The sequence below is a fragment of the Strongylocentrotus purpuratus genome, unplaced genomic scaffold (genome assembly GCF_000002235.5).
Source record: "Strongylocentrotus purpuratus isolate Spur 01 unplaced genomic scaffold, Spur_5.0 spur5_scaffold_5, whole genome shotgun sequence".
Classification (NCBI taxonomy): Eukaryota; Metazoa; Echinodermata; class Echinoidea; order Camarodonta; family Strongylocentrotidae; genus Strongylocentrotus; species Strongylocentrotus purpuratus.
This window is the reverse complement of record NW_022145611.1, coordinates 38,116,576-38,140,599: the sequence shown is the minus strand read 5'-3', so window position 1 is coordinate 38,140,599 and position 24,024 is coordinate 38,116,576. Positions and strand designations below refer to the sequence as shown.

The 24,024-nt window shown below is 37.7% G+C and overlaps 1 protein-coding gene across 1 annotated transcript; it reads left to right on the top strand.

Annotated features, from left to right (window-relative positions):
• The first annotated feature begins 1,539 nt into the window (after positions 1-1,539).
• LOC115929622 (prestalk protein-like) lies at positions 1,540-10,362 on the top strand. Its single transcript, XM_030999196.1, has 7 exons — positions 1,540-1,564; positions 1,968-2,057; positions 3,711-3,809; positions 5,455-5,544; positions 8,751-8,779; positions 9,462-9,581; positions 10,111-10,362. The coding sequence occupies exons 1-7, from the start codon at positions 1,540-1,542 to the stop codon at positions 10,360-10,362; spliced, it is 705 nt and encodes a 234-aa protein (XP_030855056.1).
• Positions 10,363-24,024: the final 13,662 nt, after the last annotated feature.

The window sequence follows — 24,024 nt, the reverse complement described above, 5'->3', positions numbered from 1 at the left end:
TAATTTAATATTTTGTAATAAATGTAAAACTGGTGCCTGGCTTCCGAAATTCCCCTCAGTGGAAGCGCGGTTCGGAGCATGGAACTTCAAAGCCAAGTGGAATGTTACACATCCCATTGTTACGCTTTAGAACTCAAGAATGCGTTTGAATAAATTACAAGAGTTTCGCCTCCTTTTCTTTCACCTCCCTGAACTGCTCAATGAAAGTCAATGACGACAATAGACTGTTTTTACTTTGTCCTGAGGTTATGTTCATATTTATAACAAAAACGGAATAGCGACTCGGTTTGAAACTAATAAATGATTAGTAGAAAATTGGTTTAATGATATTGTAGTCCTACCTTTCAACTCAGGCTTCGCATCTTCATTCGATCAACAATGAAAATTCACAATGTTAATTTTAGTTCATTGGCCTTTATTAGTTGATTCAAAGCGAGGAACTGACGAACAAACTTTGCTATGAGAATCATTCTATCTTCCAAAAAAACAAAAGTGTCAATCAAGCTACAGATTCGATCAAAAAGTAGTATGTTGAAAACTGAAAGTCTCCAATAACACTGAGTCGGGGGCTCTACATCAGTCGCGAACGCATGGGTGGGGGGGGGGATTAAAACCCACCTTAATTTTTCTTTGCTCAATAGTGTGGGAGGGGTTGTGCTGCATGAAATAGAATTAATGCTCCTTACTCCTCCCCCCCCCCCCCCAACTGAGCGAAATATTGGTCGAGGCAATTTTCCCATTTGCTGGGACAAACAAAGAAATAATAATTAGTGGTCACTACCCCCCCCCCCCCCCCCCCCCCTCCTGCCCTTCCTATCCACTGAGCAAAATATCAGTCGACGCGATTTTTCAATTTACAGTTTACCAAACAATATTGAGCATAATTATCAAATCACAACAAATTACTCTGATCTCATCTTTTCGTCTTATCAATTACATTATGATACATAACAAGAACTATATACAAAGTGTGTTCTGTTTGTTTTAATAAGTCTTACTTATCTGGTTTACGGATATGACGTTTTGAACGACGGAGGTTTTGCTCCGTGTATTGCTGTCGTTCTTTGTGACGTTTGTGTAATTGGGTCTGGGTTATTTTCTTAGGTGACTGAGACGTGGGTGTGTTTGGTATGTCTTCGCTTGTCAAGGATTTTGTGATGGTGTCTCTGCATTAGGGACTTTTAGATTTGCACGTCGATTTGGTGGACTGCTTCGTGGGTCGTTATTTTAAGGCACTGCATTGGCGTCACTACCTTAGCACCATTTTGTTTCATCTGAAGAATGTAACCGAGTCCCTTTAAAATATCATCAATGACTTAACTACATGACTTCCTATCCAGTCTGCATACATGACTTCATGTTATGTCTGGAAAGCCTCCATAAAGAGGCTGAATGGGGAAAGGGTCGTGGTCGGGTGGATATGTCAATTTAAAAAAGTTTCGAAAATTCCCGCGCATTTTAATCTGAGCTCACATGCCTTATTTTGCCTCAACACCGTCATTATTTCTGCAAAGGTTATTATCAAAAGATAGTTTCTAAATGCTTTTGGATCTGTTGGACTTAAGTAATTCAATTACACACAAAAGGTTATACTTTTAAAAAAGGCACGGTCTATCCCTTTGAATCTTGGTACACTTATATTATCGCCTCAAATAGTCCGAAACTGCTCAATGAATGTCAATAACGACAGGAAGCCGTTTTTACTTTGTCCTGAAGTTATGTTCATATCTATGAAAACGGAATGGCGACTCGGTTTGAAACTAATAAATGATTAGTAGAAAATTGGTTTAATGATATTGTAGTCATCGTAACTCATCATCATCACAGGCGTTATTAATACAGTCATCTTTATGATTATCACCATCATCATCGTGTTCAGGTACTTTTTAGTCGTTCTTATTGAAATTCAAAGAACTTAAATACAGACCATCTCATACTTGTTCATAATTGTCATTGGCTCTTTACAGTCACCTGTACCGATAACGCGGGTTGCCAGGACGGAAAGACTTGTGAATCGGGTACGTGCACCTGTCCAGCTGGTTCAACCTGTGACGGAGGTGACGGAGGTAAGATTTCTTCAAACTTCCTACCTTTCAACTCAGGCTTCGCATCTTCACTCGATCACCAATGAAAAATCACATTGTTAATTTTAGTTCATTGGCCTTTATTAGTTGATTCAAAGCGAGGAACTGACGAACAAACTTTGCTATAAGAATCATTCTATCTTCCATAAAAACAAAAGTGTCAATCAAGCTACAGTGTCGATCAAAAAGTATGTTGAAAACTGAAAGTCTCCAATAACACTGAGTCGGGGGCTCTACATCAGTCGCGAACGCATGGGTAGGGGGGGGGGGGATTAAAACCCACCTTAATTTTTCTTTGCTCAATAGTGTGGGAGGGGTTGTGCTACATAAAATAGAATTAATGCTCCTTACTCCTCCCCCCCCCCCCCCAACTGAGCGAAATATTGGTAGAGGCAATTTTTCCATTTGCTGGGACAAACAAAGAAATAATAATTAGTGGTCACTACCCCCCCCCCCCCCCCTCCTGCCCTTCCTATCCACTGAGCAAAATATCAGTCTACGCGATTTTTCAATTTACAGCTTACCAAACAATATTGAGCATAATTATCAAATCACAACATATTACTCTGTTCTCATCTTTTCGTCTTATCAATTACATTATGATACACAACAAGAACTATATACAAAGTGTGTTCTGTTTGTTTTAATAAGTCTTACTTATCTGGTTTACGGATATGACGTTTTGAACGACGGAGGTTTTGCTCCGTGTATTGCTGTCGTTCTTTGTGACGTTTGTGTAATTGGGTCTGGGTTATTTTCTTAGGTGACTGAGACGTGGGTGTGTTTGGTATGTCTTCGCTTGTCAAGGATTTTGTGATGGTGTCTCTGCATTAGGGACTTTTAGATTTGCACGTCGATTTGGTGGACTGCTTCGTGGGTCGTTATTTTAAGGCACTGCATTGGCGTCACTACCTTAGCACCATTTTGTTTCATCTGAAGAATGTAACCGAGTCCCTTTAAAATATCATCAATGACTTAACTACATGACTTCCTATCCAGTCTGCATACATGACTTCATGTTATGTCTGGAAAGCCTCCATAAAGAGGCTGAATGGGGAAAGGGTCGTGGTCGGGTGGATATGTCAATTTAAAAAAGTTTCGAAAATTCCCGCGCATTTTAATCTGAGCTCACATGCCTTATTTTGCCTCAACACCGTCATTATTTCTGCAAAGGTTATTATCAAAAGATAGTTTCTAAATGCTTTTGGATCTGTTGGACTTAAGTAATTCAATTACACACAAAAGGTTATACTTTTAAAAAAGGCACGGTCTATCCCTTTGAATCTTGGTACACTTATATTATCGCCTCAAATAGTCCGAAACTGCTCAATGAATGTCAATAACGACAGGAAGCCGTTTTTACTTTGTCCTGAAGTTATGTTCATATCTATGAAAACGGAATGGCGACTCGGTTTGAAACTAATAAATGATTAGTAGAAAATTGGTTTAATGATATTGTAGTCATCGTAACTCATCATCATCACAGGCGTTATTAATACAGTCATCTTTATGATTATCACCATCATCATCGTGTTCAGGTACTTTTTAGTCGTTCTTATTGAAATTCAAAGAACTTAAATACAGACCATCTCATACTTGTTCATAATTGTCATTGGCTCTTTACAGTCACCTGTACCGATAACGCGGGTTGCCAGGACGGAAAGACTTGTGAATCGGGTACGTGCACCTGTCCAGCTGGTTCAACCTGTGACGGAGGTGACGGAGGTAAGATTTCTTCAAACTTCCTACCTTTCAACTCAGGCTTCGCATCTTCACTCGATCACCAATGAAAAATCACATTGTTAATTTTAGTTCATTGGCCTTTATTAGTTGATTCAAAGCGAGGAACTGACGAACAAACTTTGCTATAAGAATCATTCTATCTTCCATAAAAACAAAAGTGTCAATCAAGCTACAGTGTCGATCAAAAAGTATGTTGAAAACTGAAAGTCTCCAATAACACTGAGTCGGGGGCTCTACATCAGTCGCGAACGCATGGGTAGGGGGGGGGGATTAAAACCCACCTTAATTTTTCTTTGCTCAATAGTGTGGGAGGGGTTGTGCTACATAAAATAGAATTAATGCTCCTTACTCCTCCCCCCCCCCCCCCAACTGAGCGAAATATTGGTAGAGGCAATTTTTCCATTTGCTGGGACAAACAAAGAAATAATAATTAGTGGTCACTACCCCCCCCCCCCCCCTCCTGCCCTTCCTATCCACTGAGCAAAATATCAGTCTACGCGATTTTTCAATTTACAGCTTACCAAACAATATTGAGCATAATTATCAAATCACAACATATTACTCTGTTCTCATCTTTTCGTCTTATCAATTACATTATGATACACAACAAGAACTATATACAAAGTGTGTTCTGTTTGTTTTAATAAGTCTTAATTAACTGGTTTACGGATATGACGTTTTGAACAACGGAGGTTTTGCTCTGTGTATTGCTGTCGTTCTTTGTGACGTTTGTGTAATTGGGTCTGGGTTATTTTCTTAGGTGACTGAGACGTGGGTGTGTTTGGTATGTCTTCGCTTGTCAAGGATTTTGTGATGGTGTCTCTGCATTAGGGACTTTGAGATTTGCACGTCGATTTGGAGGACTGCTCCGTGGGTCGTCATTTTAAGGCACTGCATTGGCGTCACTACCTTAGCACCATTTTGTTTCATCTGAAGAATGTTACCGAGTCCTTTTAAAATATCATCAATGACTTAACTACAAGACTTCCTATCCAGTCTGCATACATGACTTCATGTTATGTCAGGAAAGCCTCCATAAAGAGGCTGAATAGGGAAAGGTGTCGTGGTTGAGTGGATATGCCAATTTAAAAATATTCGAAAATTCCCGCGCATTTTAATCTGAGCCCATATGCCTTATTTTGCCTCAACACCGTCTTTATTTCTGCAAAAGTTATTATCAAAAGATGGTTTCTTAATGCTTTTGGATCTGTTGGACTTTAAGTAATTCGATTACACACAAAAGGTTATACTTTTAAAAAAGGCACGGTCCATCCCTTTGAATCTTGGTACTCTTATATTATCGCCTTAAATAGTCCGAAACTGCTCAATGAATGTCAATAACGACAGGAAGCCGTTTTTACTTTGTCCTGAAGTTATGTTCATATTTATAACAAAAACGGAATAGCGACTCGGTTTGAAACTAATAAATGATTAGTAGAAAATTAGTTTAATGATATTGTAGTCATCGTAACTCATCATCATCACAGGCGTTATCAATACAGTTATCTTTATGATTATCACCATCATCATCGTGTTCAGGTACTTTTTAGTCGTTCTTATCGTAATTAAAAGAACTTAAATACAGACCATCTCATACTTGTTCATAATAGTCATTGGCTCTTTACAGTCACCTGTACCGATAACGCGGGTTGCCAGGACGGAAAGACTTGTGAATCGGGTACGTGCACCTGTCCAGCTGGTTCAACCTGTGACGGAGGTGACGGAGGTAAGATTTCTTCAAACTTCCTACCTTTCAACTCAGGCTTCGCATCTTCATTCGATCAACAATGAAAAATCACAATGTTAACTTTAGTTCATTGGCCTTTATTAGTTGATTCAAAGCGAGGAACTGACGAACAAACTTTGCTATAAGAATCATTCTATCTTCCAAAAAAACAAAAGTGTCAATTAAGCTATAGTGTCGATCAAATGGAGTATGTTGAAAACTGTAAGTCTCCAATAACAGTCGGGGGCTCTACATCAGTCGCGAACGCATGGGTAGGGGGTGGTTGTTTTGGGCCTAAAACCCACCTCATTTTGATTTTTTTTTGCTCAAAAGTGGAGTAGGGGTCGTACTGCATAACAAAAAATAATGCTCCTTACCCCTCCCCCCCCCCCCAACTGAGCGAAATATTGGTTGAGGCGGTATACCCATTTGCTGAGACAAACAAAACTTTAATAATTAGTGGTCACTACCCCCCCCCCCCCCCCCCCCCTCGCCCCTCCTCGCCACTGAGAAAAATATCAGTCGACTCGATTTTCCAGTTTACATATTACCAAACAATATTGAGCATAATTATCAAATTACAACATATTACTCTGATCTTATCTTTTCGTCTTATCAATTACATTAAAATACACAACAAGAACTATTTTCGAAAGTGTGTTTTGTTTGTTGTTATAAGTCCAACCTATCTCGTTTACGGATATGACGTTTTGAACAACGGAGGTTTTGCTCTGTATATTGCTGTCGTTCTGTGCGACGTTTGTGTAATTGGGTCTTGGTTATTTTCTTAGGTGACTTAGACGTGTGTGTGTTTGGTAAGTCTTTGCTTGTCAAGGACTTTGTGATGGTGTCTCTGCATTAGGGACTTTGAGATTTGCACGTCGATTTGGAGGACTGCTCCGTGGGTCGTTATTTTAAGGCACTGCATTGGCGTCACTACCTTAGCACCATTTTGTTTCATCTGAAAAATGTTACCGAGTCCTTTTAAAATATCATCAATGACTTAACTACAAGACTTCCTATCCAGTCTGCATACATGACTCCATGTTATGTCAGGAAAGCCTCCATAAAGAGGCTAAATGGGGAAAGGTGTCGTGGTCGAGTGGATATGTCAATTAAAAAAAGTTTCGAAAATTCCCGGCATTTTAATCTGAGCCCATATGCCTTATTTTGCTTCAACACCGTCATTATTTCTGCAAAGGTTATTATCAAAGGATCGTTTCTAAATGCTTTTGAATTTTTTGGACTTTAAGTAATACAATGACACACAAAATGTTATACATTTAAAAACGGCACGGTCCATCCCTTTGAATCTTGGTACACTTATATTATCGCCTCAAATAGTCCGAAACTGCTCAATGAATGTCAATAACACCGTCATTCTCTACACAGGTAATTATCAAAGAATAGTTTCCAAATGTTTTTGAATCTTTCGGACCTTTAATAATTCAACTACATACATAAGGTTATACATCTAAAAACGGCACGGTCCATCCCTTTGAAGCTTGGTACACTTATCGTCTCAATTGGTCCGAAACTGCTCAATGGATGTCAATGACGACATTATATGCTTTTACTTTGTCCTGAAGTTATGTTCATATCTAAACAAAAAAACGGGAGAGCGACTTGGTTTGAACTTAAGTTTGAAGTATAAACTTGATATATTGACATTGTAGTCATCGTAATTTATTATCACCACAGTCGTTATCAATACACTTATCTTTATAATTATCACCATCATCATCATCGTGTTCAGGTTCTTTTAGTCGTTCTCATTGTCATACAGACCATCTCATACTCAGGCACGTATCCACGATGGGGGGGGGGGGGGGGGGGGGGGGGGGGGGGCGGGGGGATTCAACCTTCAACTCAGGCTTCGCATCTCCATTTGATCATCAATGAAAAGTCACAATGTTAACTTTAGTTCATTGGCCTTTATTAGTTGTTTCAACGCGAGGAACTGACGAACAAACTTTGCTATAAGAATCATTCTATCTTCCAAAATAACAAAAGTGTCAAGCAAGCTACAGTGTCGATTAAAAAGGAGAATGTTGAAAACTGTGAGTCCGGGGCGGCAACGCTTTTTATTAAAACACAATTCATTTAGTTCTGTCCGAAAGGGGAGACAGGGGTTATACACAAAGGAATAACACTATGGAAGAAAAAGGACGAAATTTGAATGAAGAAATATAAGACCGTTCCAAAGATCAGAACAATCCTCATTTTAACATATTTTTTTATAACGATATTTCTGGAATATCCGCTCACAACTTTGACATCTCACTAACCCTTTGGGACTCTGCCCTATTTTCCAAAGGGTATTGGAAACGTTCAGTACCCCCCTTCCCCTCCTGAATCACGTAGCAAGGTATGGAAACTAATGATATGGTCACAAATCAGAGCGACAACCAACTGATTAGTTGCCTGCTCGGTCCCCGCTGGAATTTAGGCATCGCCCAGCGATTTTTGGAGAAGTCGACCAGGCTGTAAAGCCCTAGCGATGCATGGGAGGTGCCCTGTCGATCTCCCGTCGGTCGCCGGTCGATTTTAAGTCAAAACTGGGCGAAATCGCGGAACTTTTCCGCGCGGTGTCCCGGCAGTGACCCACCGGTCACCCACCCATTCCCGAGCAGTCTCCCACCGGCTGCCGACTGAATTTAAAGATATTGCACGGCGGCCGGCCAGTGATCGGCGCCGGCTCCAAAATACGCTCGGTGCCCGGCCGTTCGCCGCCCGGGCACCGAACTAATCGAGCGTTCGCCGCCGAGCGAGTTAGGTCAAAAATCGAAGCCGCTAGGTCAAAGGCTGCCGACCGATTTTGGACTCGCCGACCAGTGACTGACTGATCTCCCAGCGGCGACCGAGCGGCGACCGGGCGGCGACTGCTTGACAGCCTTTGACCTAGCGACTTCGATTTTTGACCTAAATCGCTCGACGATGAACGCTCGATTAGGTCGGAGCCCGGGCGGCGACCGCCCGGTCACCGAGCGTAGTTCGGGCGGCAAGTGAAAGTGAGCAGGCGCCGCCCGAATTTTAACTACTGGGCGGCCGCCGCTCGGTGGCCGGGGAAAATTGGCTAAAACTCGCCGCTCGGCCGCCAAGCAGGCTACTTTTGGGTTATTTGACCATAGCATTAATTATGTATTGTCTGTAGATCATATCAATAATGATACCTTATCAAACTTCCATCACTACAGCAACTACCCCGGCCACAAGAATGCAAGGGGTAAGTGAAATGAAATCTTGTAATGCTTGATGGGGAGAGGCTTTTTTCGATATTGTACACATTTGTTGCAACTATGTATATGTCTTTACCAACAATAATGACCTAAAATATATAATTCTTTGTTAGGAAGGTCTATGAAAGAGATTTTGTAAGAAAAAACTTTGTACTTGTTGCCTACAGACTACAACTAGTTGATATTCTGGGGGCCGAGCGGACCTCCCCCCCCCCCCCCTGGCAACAATAAAAGTCACGCAAAAAAAAAAAAAAAAAGTATTTACCTTTTCTTTTTTGCCCCCCCCCCCCCCCCCCCCCCCCCACTGAGCTTAATATCGGCTGGCACAAGTTTCAAGTTTCCAGGGGCAACAAAAAATATATATATTTTCAAATTTCAGCACACTAAATTTTAAATTGATTTCAAAATAGGGCCTCCCCCTAAGAAATTCTGGATCCGCGCCTGGCTAAGAAAATATTTGATAATTCTGCTGTTTACATTTTTTTACACTAAACACATTTTGTATCAATACAGTTTTGGTTCACCTTTGATGTGGAACAAGGAATGGATAGTATTTGGTCATTTTTAGCGATACATGCTGACCACCTATCCAAGTATAATATAATTAGATACTACATTCTTTCCATATCTTTGAAATTAATACCATGTGCATTTAAATTTTCCTTGCAGACTCTTCAATGTCATTCCTGTTCGACTAACTCCATAACGGATGTTTGCTCTACTGCTGATGACCTTGCAAGCGGTTCCGGAGTATCAACTGTTACATGCTATCAAGGACAGCGTTGTTGGGTATTTGAATACTTTGACATTTACATTTCTTTACAGGGTTGATCTGGCATGTATATATAGTTTGGGTTGATGAGTGAAAATACATTGAGGAAATATCTGTAAATTGATGTTGTGAGACAGAAGACATGAATTTATACAAAATAAACGTTAATCTTAAATTTTCACCTCATCTTTATATTGTATAATTTATCGTCTTATTTATATTTTTTTAATTCTGTCTTCATATACTTGGGCAAGTTGAGGTAAGAGATAGTTTGTCTGTTTGTTTGTTTTTTGTTTTTTAATCAAAGACAAAAAAAAAGTAGATTACAAAGCAAGAGACCAGAAATAGTGGGACGTCTATCAACAACAAAAAGACAACACTATAAGTTAACTGGATGAGGGAAAGAGCCGATTTGTATTTTGAAGAAATGAAATGACGAGATGAAAATTTTACAATATCGTTAAAAAAAAGAATACTGCCACAAACACAACTAAACATGAAAGACTAAGTTACATAGCCATAATACAATTTTTGTATTTCTTGCAGACTGATCATTATGCAAACTCATCACACACGGTTGTGTCGCGTGGATGTACAGATGAGCCATGTGAAGACTTGCATGAAGGTGGTGGACCTTATTGCATTATGGCTAATGGTGTTACCAGTTGCACATCCTGTTGTACTGAATCAAAATGCAACGACAACAAATCCAACTCTGAGGGTCTCACTTGTAGCTGTGTGACATGGCTGACATCTCTTTTCTCAGTGGTCATCATGTTCATCACTTATAGAACCTAAATGAACTCAAGTGTCAAAAGCTGTTCTCATATTACCATTTATTATAACAGGCCAAAATGTGCCAAATCCATTCACAATCATAATGTTAATACATTGTATATTAACTTTGGTAATTGATGAAAGACTAATGGTTGAACAGACTAGCTCATTTTGATAAATTATACAGACAATAAGATTCTCAATGTGAAATTTGAAATATGAATTTTTAAAATTCAAATATGGCAAGCACTTATGTACTCAATGAAATGTATTTCTAATGATTAAAGTAATAATTATATCAATAACTATACTACCACTATTACTACTACTACTCATAATAATAATAATAACGATACTAACAACAACCAGGATAGTCTTGTCAGATAAACGCACGATAACGCAAAATCATATTTATTATTTATTATTGGCCACTAAGCATGTTAATAAATCAGAAAAATTAGCAATATTGCGATGTACAAATTCAAATAATAACACAGTTTAAAAAGGAAACAACTATTTCTTACAACCAAACCATCAGTGTTTGCAAAAGTAAGTAACAGACTTTTGTTTTATAAATAGGTATTGATTGAATAAAGCATTGAATTGAAAATAAATGAAATCAATTTTAGATTTGGTAAGATTTCTTCTATTGTACATATTTATCATTAGAAAAGTTTAGAATAGCTTTAATGTACTATTCACGTTAAACAAGTCTTAAAATCCGTCCTGAATTTTCTGCATGGACATATTCTTAAAAATACATTAAAATACAGAATAAAGACGTTCAAAACGATTTATAGTACCATGAAGTTTTCAAATTTTTGGTAGATTTTGTGCCCTTACCAAATATTATATAAACAATGAGTGGAAAGTATTTGATTAAATTAAATTTTGTATTATAGGAAAAAAACAATGTGACATTGTTTTTATGTGAGTTTCAACAAATTTGATAGAACACTGTTTAATATTCTAATTACATTAACATTTGAATGACACAAATGACCTGGGTATCAGGCTTCTATAGCTTGCTTCCATGATGTGTTTTCTCTTATATCAATGTAGTGTATGTATCAATCAGCTAATGATTGCCAGTACGTTTATGTAGACCTGAAAGGTATGAAAACTACTCACAAACAGACACAGGGATGTTGTAAAAATATTCGCTTTTCACTTTATCAACCAATACACAGGTAGAACACTTATGAATGAATTGTATTCATTGCCTGATAAAACTGTTTAACAGCTGGGAATGGAAATGTATTTTGTAGTCTTGGAATTGGGAGGAAGCTTCATACATGATATTTATGAGGAGCTGGTAAGATGAACACAATTGTTGTCATATTGCCCTACATAAAGGTATTGGAGGGAAAACTGCCTTAAGCACTTTACATCTGTAATCGTTATTGATTTAATACATAAAGGAAGACATTGACGAAATGAAACAAACGGATGTTTTTCATTCTATTTTCTCCATTTAACATGACCAAGGATAATTGTACTTTTAAACTATTAGAGCGCTTTAAAAGAAATAATTATTTGTCCAAGTCTGCGAGGTTAGGGGAATACCAACTGGTAGTGAATTGAGTTCATTAAGAAAAGAGATATGAAATATGCCTACAAACTAACTTACTATACCATATACTAGAAAGTTGTAGTTTAATCTTCTATTGTATAGTTTCGGATTCTATTTGGATGCACAATGTTTAGTGTTAACAGTGTCAATTTTTTTATGTATCTTCCTAACATTTTCTATGGTATGCTCTATCACCTTGATTGATTCGTCTCAACTTTGACTTTGTTGCTCTCTGTTAGAAAGCTGCTTATCTGTACAAACAAGTATGAAGTTATTGATGTTTTTGATGCAGAGCTATTTTCTTAATAATTTGATACAAATTTAACGATGGGAAAGAGTGTATTTCATTCGGGTTGTACATGTTTTTGATAATATGTCATAATGCTGAAACCACTAGAGCTTTCACATTGCAATGGATGTACATAATCTAAAATATAAGTTAAATTGTTACGTATTAATGTATTGTCAATTCATTTTCGTTTAATGTTCTAAATAAAGTTTGGATTGAGGTGTCATTAATCATAGTTAACGTGGACTTATTTCTTTTCAATAATGAAACCAAATGTTCTTACTTTATCCACTTATATGAACAAGTACGTGATCCTAGAATGTAATTGGTCTTTGGGATGAGAGCCCACAAGACCAACAATGTCGGTCTCACAGGCCTTTTGACATCTTTTTTGAGGAATCACTAAACCAACAGACCATTAGACCGACAATGTCAGTCTCGTGGACCTTCTGACAACGTTTCGAGGGTTCACCAGACTAACGCACGACGAGACTGATATTCTTTGTTAGTCTTATGGGCTGTCTGTCTACTGGGATGACCCCAATATGACCAAAGAGACCGAGAGGTCATGTAGCTGACAACCTATGAGACCAACAAATTATCAAGTTAAGATTGATGCCCATGCAAATTTTGTTTGACCAAATTGATGGTTCCTTGAAATGTCCGATCAGTCACAGAATGAATGTCTTTGTCATCTTGAAGATGCATTGTAGACGACCGATCAGTGATAGGATGACCGTCTTAAAGAATCGAGGGACTCATGTTCAATTATAGTCGTACAGGAAACGTGAAGAGCTCATCAAGCATGTCACGAATAGCACGATTTGAAGGATACAGTGACATGAGGATCTTACTCTAGCAAAAACAAATGGCCGTTCCATGGAAATTGAATCCTAAACATATAATCATTCTGAGATGCAGTGGACCCCTTGCTTGATTGGCCCACCGGAGCCCTGAGAGAGAATTTCCTTTACTTGTAAGATGTTTGGTGATGTTATTGTTCACGTTCTGGATCTAAGGTAATACATATATTATACAAATACCATTCTAGAGTCTAGCAAAAAAAAAATGAGCTAATGAAAAGGCATAAATAGTAACTTTCCCGAGGGTAAATTTATATCAATATTACCTCGAGGAAAAGTTAATAAATATGCCTCTGAAAGCTCATAGTTGCTAGAGCAAAGAAATGCATTGTTTATCTGTTTTATATCCCTCATGAGCATCTCACTATTTAAAAAACTATTATAGTACCTGCATTGTTTTCTTGCTGTAAGTATTCACCGTTTCGATTCCGAGCTCCGGCGTAGCTCTGCGAGAGAAGGAGGTCTAACTGGCTTTGTTATCCACAAGATCATCATCAAAATCGGCTTTTATTTCCTTATAAAAATCCTGAAACACAGAAAGTCCGTACCTGATCTGTTTCTTCGTGTTTTTGCTGTCACTTCCTTCATTAAATTTCAACAATGCTTCAACATTTAACTGGTGAATACGGGGGGATAGACTACAGCCAATTTGTCGAACTATGTTTTTGCAGCTGCTTTTCTCAATGAGCTATCCTACGCGCACGCGGCGCCGGAACTCTTCCGATGGCTATGTACACTATACCGGCTGAAGAAACTTCAAGCCGGAGATTTTGCTTGCGCGCTTGTTGCACTCCAAACATTGAAGAAATTTAGATCCCAGAAATATCGGTGATAGGTGAAAAACGTGGATTCCGGAATTTACTATAGCACGCCAAATAGTAAATTTTTTCACGCTCTCAAATTTATAGTGAAACCATCCTTTTTTCGTGCTCTGTACCAGAAATATTTCAACTGCTCTGAAAAGGTCTGAAAAGGTGCTATTATCTTCATTATTATGTATGGTAGTAGAATTAGTATTTGTGGGTATTTCGGGGGAGTTTGATTTTTTTATTTTTTTATATTTTTTTTAAATTAAAATTGTAAAATGTACAACAACAAAATATAATTTTGTTTTAATAATTTTAGTTTCTTTAAATTTTCAATTTTATCAAATTTTTGAAAAGTTAAAATGTTTAAAAAAGATTGTGTTAAACAACATTTTATGCAATTATTTCCTCTTTAAAAAAAAATGTTTAAGAAAATGTTGCAGGATATAAACCATTATATGCCATGCCTTCTTTTCGAGGTACTGGTTAAACTATGGGCCTCAGTGACTCCAATACTCCTATTTTCTCAGCAAATAGTGGAGTCACCTCTTGCCCGTAGTTTTAACTTGAACCTCTCAAGACAGTGTATAATATACATGTATACGTATTCCTGTTATGATCCCTTTTCAATGTCTATACATGAGTAGTAACGCGTTCATGTTTTTGTATTTGACACAGACATCCCATATCCCTATATTTATCTCCATGCATTTGGTACAAATGAATGAATCAATAAGGTCACCCAATCGCACCTATACACACACACACATACACACACGCGAGTATCATGAACCAGAAGGAATAAAACACTGCTTTAACGCACTGTAAACCCATTGGACAATATTACTGGCCAATGATTGTCCAATATTTCATTCGTTTTAGGCATGAAAGCGCGCCTCTGATTGGCTATCCATTGGTTGCCCACGTTGTATTCATGGCAATGAGAAAACAGGGGGCATGGCTTTGGTAGAAGTGATATATAAATTGTGCAGAATTATATGTTTGCTCATAATCACCTATTTCAACCTGTTAGGAACTTCTAAGGACAGATTCTATTAGGATAACATACATACCACTTACCAGAGTCAAATAGAGGTAAGTGCAATTCAGTATCATTACCGTTATCATTTCCATTTGTATTGGTTTCTCATTTACACGTGCAAGTAGTTGCCTTGTAATGACTATAGCAACGGTTGGACAGTTCTCTTTGAAGTTATTTGCAAACTTATAGCAAAAAATAACACTCGATTTTGACAAATTTAGGCTAACTTTGGTCAGTGAATACAGGCTTTGTGTCTCTTCAGGTTTTATAAAAGTACTTAAAATCAATACAGTATTCGATATATCAATACTTTTTTATTCAACCGTGAAGCCTATTTCTTTCTCCATCACAAAATCCCGATTCAGAACCTATATTCATAAGTGAACGTACGTTGGCAATCATCTTTTGTTATCATCACTCATCTGAACTCTACAGGATGATTAAATTAAATCTCAAAAGTTAAAAAAAAAAAGGCAAATTCCCCGATGTATCCCGAAATTGTAACATTTCTTATACTGTAGATATAAAGCTGCTAAGATTATATAAGAATGTTTTTACTTGGAGCTCGATTTCTTAAACACTGAATTGAAAAAAATATGTAAGCAGGCTTCTCCCCATGTTGGTAGCAACTGTAATGAGTTTTGTCTTGTTTCTGTCTGTGCGGACTGCGGAGAAGAAAACCTAATAAATGAATAGCCTCTTGTCGATGGCCCTCGCGTAAATTCTTGCGAGCGACGCGACCCAGAGAAACCGAGCGTTTCTCTGGGTCGCGTCGCTCGCCAGAATTTACGGACTCCAACAACGCGAGGGCCATCGCCAAGAGGCTAATAACTGACTGGAATATGTACATTATTTATTTACCGTATCGACAATAGAGGGCACTGTATAATTTATTTTCTTATACTTAGTTGAGTTAAGCCCTCGTCATTCAATTATAATAATTTCAGGCACTATAATAGGTATTTGGTCTTTCTTTGCTTTCAATGATTAAGGTGCTTAGATAATATGCATATATACGATTTGTGTTAATCTTAGACCACTTCCATATCATATTTTAGACAAAGTCACTACTTCTGTTACGAAAAATACCGAGAAAATCGATACGTTTGGACAACTGGCACTCAACAAGTTCATAATTTTAAATAAGGTAAACAAGCCTTTACTTGAAGAAAATCCATCTCACAGTCAGGTATATATGTATTATATGCATTTTTCCCTGTAAGATGACCGTCACTTTGTTATTTTGCACATTATTTAAATTATATGATTGCTTGTTTAATAGCAATATTTATATATTTTTAATTCTTTCTTTTTTTTGTTGGCTCGAACCCCTTTTGAAAAAAAGCTGACAGGGGCAATCCAACCCATGATCGGGAAAGTGATAAAATAAAATAAAATAAAATCAAGTCTTAGTTTACGTTTTCCATAAAAAAATATTAGTGTAAGCTTTATTTATTTTCTTTCTAATTCCCTGAGACAATTGTACTGAAGTGTATTTATCTGTTCGAAGTTGCCATAGACTTACAGCATAACAACTAAAGTATATATATACATTCGATAGAATTCAGAATTGTAAATCAAGTGATTACCACTAAATGATAAATCAATATTTTGACGAGATTTTGAATCGAAGTGTTTTTCTAACGAAAGAAACGTTTGGTGATAATGTTCTAAGTAATTCTTTAAAATAAAAAAACATTATAGCACAGAATTATAGACAAGAACGTAACAAAGAAACGAAAAGATGGGAAAAGAGAGAGACGGACAGACAGAAGGAGAGAGAGGGGAGATATTTCTATATTGACTTATTTGAGTTGTATCTATTCTATTTCAGGATTTGTAAAAAAATCAACAAGAATGGGGGATAAACAATTGCCTTGGTCCTAGTGGTATATTATCATAATAGAACAGAAAAATCGAGAAAGGACGTGAAAGGATTTTTATGTTTAACGATGTTTAGCAAGCTTTCTTTGGCTTTAAAGTACAAATTTTAAACTTCCAAATCGAAATTGCCTCGCTCGGTGTCACATGGTAAAAACAGGAATTGCATTTACAGACGTGCCATTTACCATACAGCGATACCCTCTACTTTATTTCGGGTTTAAACATTTACACCAGTCTCAGCTGTAAGCAAAGACAAAGAGTTCTGATATTTCAACAAGAGAAAGATAAAAGAGACCCAACACACACATTTATATGTCATAAAAAGTTAACGTATAGGGGTACACTTCAAATAATATCCAAATCAGATTCTCAACACAAGACCTGTAGTCTTGCTGTATCTCTTACTCATTCACTCCTTCTTTGACTCTCGGCTGGAACTTGGTCCCGTAATTGATCTATATTTCCCACACTTTCCTCAAGATCACCTCCGGAGGTGATCTTGAGGAACGGGTCTTATTAAGAGCGGTTTGGACCGCTCTAACGTGCAATGTGAACGGAAGCGTACTTTGAGCGGAAGTGAGCTAGTGACGTTCCGTGCGAAACATGTAGCACGGTATATACGGTTTGTATTCCGCGCGCGAAAAAATTGACCTGCTGAACTGAGCTGCCATAGCACCAAGACCACTTTGACTCGTGGAGCAGTTTATCGGTGATAGGGTCAATCCAACCCATGAGTGGGGAATTGATAAATTCAAATCAAATTAAATCATATCAAGTCCTAGTTTACGTTTTCCAAAATCTCGGGAATGTATTAGTGTAAGCTTTGTCTGTGTCATTTCTAATTCCATGAGACAATTGTACTGTAATGTATTTATATGTTCGAAGTTGTCATAGACTTGCAGCGTAACAACTAACGTATATATACATTCTATACAATTCGTACTTGTACATTAAATGATAACCACTGAAGCATTCATCAATATTTTGACGAGAATTTACATCGAAGTGTCTTTTTAACTAAAGAAATGTTGGATGATCATTTTCTAAGTAATCCTGTAAAATAGAAACATTGGAGTACAGAATTATAGACAAGATCAAAACGAACGAGAAAGGGAGATGTTTCTTTATTATAATAATAATAATAATACTCAGTTTTTATATAGCGCTTATTGACATGTTTGAGGTGTATCTATTCTATTCCAGGATTTCAAACAATTAACAAGAATGGGGGATTACAAGACGATTGCCTTGGTCTTAATGTTTATCATTACAGGTAAGTTACTATTTACCATCTCCTTATTTTGGGGAACGCTTGAAAAAACCTTACGTGCCCTATATTTTTCGCTTTCGTTTAGATATCTTTAAAAATATTTTGGCAATTGTTATTGGCAAGGCTTCGTGTCTACGACCGTAAAAGGGCAAAGGCTAGCTGGTGGGCATATATTGCGGTTTTGAGAGCATCCTTATTCCATAGAGATAATGAGATTGGCCCCCGTTTCACAACCGCAAATCAAATACAGTTATCGACCAACTCAATTTCGAATATGAGAAGTTGTATAGCGCCCTCTAATGACAAGTTAGTTGAAACAGTAAACATTTGTAAAAAGGGCCCAGCATTTCAGAAACAGGGCCCAACATAGCGCAAATGGCTGGAAGTTTTACGAAGAAATCTGACCGTACTCTTACATCTCGGTCAAACCGCCTATGAGAGTTCGACCCAACTCCAAACCAACCGGTCCTTGGTCCTTGGGAGTCATGTAATGTTGGTTCTGTGTTGGTTCCGTCTAGGATCGGTCTCACGGTGTAACTGAGGTATATCTCACTTTAGTTGACAATAGATTGCGAAAGCGGCTGACAGGCATTTTCAAACATTCGCTCCTTTCAGAATAGTAAGAAGAGTAGTTGAGGAATTACAACAGAATAGTTTCCACATACACCGAATGGTTGGACATTAGTTGTAGAATAGTTGACGAACCTTTCCATTTTTAATACTTGGTGTGTGTTGTTTTTTGTTGTTTTTTAAATAGAGCAAGGTCTGTCTCCTAAATATCTTGATACTTTATACTAAAAATAAACTGAGCAAAATGCTTAACAGGATAAACACACCATTTTTTTGTAGCGTAGAAATTCAACTGGGGTGTGAGGTAGATTCGCAGACCATAACAAGTTATAAAATAGAAGGGGGAAAAAGAAGTTCAAGATAATTTATTGACTATTTTTATACAGTGCATAAAATAAAGATAATTAAAAAAATACATATATGATAATAATGACATTCTACATTGTAAGTGAAATGAACACACGTTGCGATTCGATTTACTACGGGTAGGCATATATTGCGGTTTTGAGAGCATCCTTATTCCATAGAGATAATGAGATTGGCCCCCGTTTCACAACCGCAAATCAAATACAGTTATCGACCAACTCAATTTCGAATATGAGAAGTTGTATAGCGCCCTCTAATGACAAGTTAGTTGAAACAGTAAACATTTGTAAAAAGGGCCCAGCATTTCAGAAACAGGGCTCAACATAGCGCAAATGGCTGGAAGTTTTACGAAGAAATCTGACCGTACTCTTACATCTCGGTCAAACCGCCTATGAGAGTTCGACCCAACTCCAAACCAACCGGTCCTTGGTCCTTGGGAGTCATGTAATGTTGGTTCTGTGTTGGTTCCGTCTAGGATCGGTCTCACGGTGTAACTGAGGTATATCTCACTTTAGTTGACAATAGATTGCGAAAGCGGCTGACAGGCATTTTCAAACATTCGCTCCTTTCAGAATAGTAAGAAGAGTAGTTGAGGAATTACAACAGAATAGTTTCCACATACACCGAATGGTTGGACATTAGTTGTAGAATAGTTGACGAACCTTTCCATTTTTAATACTTGGTGTGTGTTGTTTTTTGTTGTTTTTTAAATAGAGCAAGGTCTGTCTCCTAAATATCTTGATACTTTATACTAAAAATAAACTGAGCAAAATGCTTAACAGGATAAACACACCATTTTTTTGTAGCGTAGAAATTCAACTGGGGTGTGAGGTAGATTCGCAGACCATAACAAGTTATAAAATAGAAGGGGGAAAAAGAAGTTCAAGATAATTTATTGACTATTTTTATACAGTGCATAAAATAAAGATAATTAAAAAAATACATATATGATAATAATGACATTCTACATAGGTCTCAATTAGCAATAATTGAACATTTAGTAACTTAACAATATGTATTAACCTTCAAGACAATTGTTGTTTTTGGGAGGGATTGAGATAGTAAGTAAAAACAGAGATAAGAGATCTAATGTGGAAATATACATTCATATAAATCTATTTTTGTAATTCTTCCCTTGATTGTCAACCTTGGTCAGCAGGATTCAACAGGATCAGTGCAGCAGGTAAGAATAATTCGATATCATCGTCTCTTTATAGTGTGTACAAATTGATTACAATGATAAAGAACGCCATCAATCAATCCATAGCGTTTGGCAGCCTAAAAAAGGGGTGAGCGACGGAAGAAAAAATGAGGGAAGAAAGAGAAATGAAGGTAAAAGAGAAGAAGAGAGAATTTTTGTTTAAATTGCTACCCTGAGTAACGGGTCGTCAACGTATTGGATGGGATGGAAACCTCAGCCCACTGTAATTTGTATAAATATATGCATACATCAATGGCGGATCGGGGAGAGGCGAATCGGCTGCGGTCCTTCCCCAGTTTTGTGGCGGCCTCAAAAAGAAGGAAAACGGGGGAAAAAAGAGCGAGGAAGAAAAGAAAGAGAAAGGAAGAAAAGGAGAAGAAGAAAAATGGAATAGGAAAATGGGAGAGAGAGATGGGGAAAAAGGGCAAATTAAAGTTAATATAAACATACAGATTACATTGCAGATGAGTTGCAATAGGCTTGACGTGTGCCTACGAAGACTTCAGATTCATTTAAGTTCAAGTTTATTTGTTTTACATTTCACCAAAAAAAGTTCACATAATTGACCACATTAGAACATAGTATGAAATATACGTAAAGTGCCACATTATATAATTAACTCTTTGAAAAGACGTCGAAATTAATTGTATTGAATAGAAGGTTATACAGGGCGAAATGTGAGGAACCTATTAAAAAGCTCAGCTTGTAGATTATAGGTTCTCGTAAATAAAACTAACATCAACTTGACATAAGATGATGTTCAACGTGAAACAAGCAAAAATAGCAAATACAGCAAACAAATTAATTTGTTACCAAAGAATGACACGATAATCACTTTAAAATATTGAGGTCATTAAACAAGGTCATTGAACGAGGTCACTCGAGCGAGGGAGTAACATGAACGATCATGATACAGTAATGTATACAATAATAATTATGTAGTTTCCAACATACGTTCAAACCCATGTACGCCTGCATGCTCCCAGAGAGCCCCAAGGCACGCAAACGCATTCACCTGCGCCACGCCCCACGCCTCCCCCGCAGTATGACCTGCATGGACCAGTTTACAGCAGCAGCCGTTGCCAGGCCAGACAAGACACATGGCTTGTCCGACCTAGCAACGACCGATTCATGCATACGACCCCAGCAAGAAAAACGAAGACCCGGCACATCTAGGCAAGCAGGTTCACATGCCCGAGGGCCCTCCGGGAACAGGCGCGCATGCATCGGAACATAATTATCGGAGGAGGCCGGAATGTACATTGTAGAATATCATAAGTACTTTAATTACAATGTGGGTCATATGAATTTATGCTTGAAACATTTAACGACGGGGATTCTATCACGGACTTTTAGATTTACACGACGAGAGCGTGGACTGCCGCGTGTGACATTGTGTTAAGGCACTGGGCCGTGGCCGGCAGTGCCTTAAAAGGACGTCACATTACCTTAAAAGGATGTCACACGTGGCGGTCCACGTTCTTGTCGTGTAAATTTAAAAGTCCCTATTATCTCCTTGTCCAGCTCGTTCCAAAAATGTTGGTCCTGAATGGATTTTTTTATGAACATGGGAGTAAAGAAATTGGGTAAATCACCTTTGTTTAGCTAGTACATGAAGATGCCAAGACAGTAATAGAATAAATCAGATATTTTCAGTATGTTGTCAGTACGAAAATATCCATCAGTATGCGAGCGAAAATCAGCAAAGTTAATTGTTCGTATTGATCTTTTTAAATAATGAAAATGTTATCAATATTTACTTTCGAACAGTTCCCCCATGCTAATATACCATAATTTAGATAGGGTGATAATAAAGTATCACATACGATGTGTAATACATGAGAAGGAAAATAACATTTCAGTTTATATATAATACCTGTATTTCTTGACAGAATTTTACACAAATAATCAATATGTACATTCCATGATAATTTACTGTCAATGTACAGGCCGAGAAATTTTGTGGAATTAGTTTGGGCCAAACTTAGTCCATTTATTTGAACCTGCCCTGGAAGAGTAGTCAATGTGTTGCTAAAGAGCATAAAATTAGTCTTATTCAAATTGAGAGACAGTTTAATAGCCTGTATCCATTCAAATACAAAATTTAGTTCATAATTCAAAATATCAAGAAGCATGTTTGAGTTTTGGAAATCACTGATATAAAGAATAAAGAGGAGTGGGCCAAGGAGGGAGCCTAGCTTGTGGTACTCTGCAAGATATTAATTCTGAGTTTGAGTTTGGGTGATTAATGGACTCAAATTGGGTTCTACCAGTAAGATAGCTTCGGAACCTGCACTCGAAAGCAGGGCTCCCACTTAGCCGAGTTGTATTAGCGAGTTATGGCGAGTTCTGGTGAGTTGCCTCAAAGAGGCACTCGCAATAACTGGCGAACAATTCGGTATGGCTTAGCGTAACTCTTTACAACAATCCACGACTCTCCCTGAAGTCGCGAGCAGCTACAAAATTTTGAACATGTTCAAAAATTTTCCCCGATTCGTTGTAATTCGAGGTGAACTCGCCTACACCCGTAATATACTCGCATTGTTCGTAACAAGTTCGCGCTTCACTCTTCATAACTCGTAGCAACTAGCCACATTATGAAGAGTGCAGCGCGAGCTTGTTACGAGTAATGCGAGTATATTACGAGTGTAAGCGAGTTCACCTCGAGTAACAACGAATCAGTGAACATTTTGAACATGTTCAAAATTTTCGCTGATTTGTTGTAGCTAGAGGTGAACTTGCTTAACACTCGTAATATACTCGCATTACTTGTAACAAGCTCGCCACCTTATGAAGAGTGCAGCGCGAGCTTGTTACGAATAATGCGTGTTTATTATGCATGTAGGCGAGTTCACCTCGAATTACAACGAATCGGGGAATTTTTTTGAACGTGTTCAAAATTTTGGAACTGCTCGCGACTTCGAGGAGAGCCGTGGAATGTTGTAAAGAGTTACGCTAAGCCATACCGAATTGTTCGCGAGTTTTTGCGAGTGCCTCTTTGATGCAACTCACCAGAACTCGCCATAACTCGCTAATACAACTCGGCTATTTTTCTGGATTTCTCCAAGGCCTTCCCACGGATCCCGTAATGGGATATTTTGTAAAGTAGAATCTCGTGGTTAATTGTGTCGAAGGCCTTGGAGAAGTCCAGAAAAATACCACAGTATGAGATATATTATCGATGGCTTTTGCTACTTTATCAGTTAACATTATTATCGCGTGCGTGGTTGAATGTTTTTGGCGAAAACCGAATTGAGAATTTACTAGAATGTTGCAGGTGTTTAAAAATCGGATGGTGCGAGAATATATTAATTTTCGAGTAATTTGGAAAATGAGGTCAGTAAGGATATTGGGCGATAATTGCCTACGTCGTCGGCATTACCCTTTTTATAGACTGGAAGTACCTTAGCAATTTTCATTTTGCTTAATTGGTACTATTTCATCTACCAAAGACAAATTTAATACAAATGTCAATGGAGACATTATTTCATGGATAATAGTTTTGAGGAGATAATTAGAGATACCATCACAACCAGAACTTTTCTTTACATTTAAGTTATTCACAATATCAATAATCTCAGTTTCATGTATGGGTACAAGAAATATTGATTGAGGATTTGGGTTTCCTAGAAACGAGTGGAAATAATTATTTGTGACCGGGATTTTACTGGCAAGATCTGGCCCTATATTTACAACAACAAAAAGAGTTGAATGCCTCTGCTATGCCGAGAGGGTCTTTTATTTCGTTTCCGATCTTACTGAATTCTTTTTTTTTTCTTTTCACTTTTCCTGAGAACATTATTGATAATTTTCCAGATT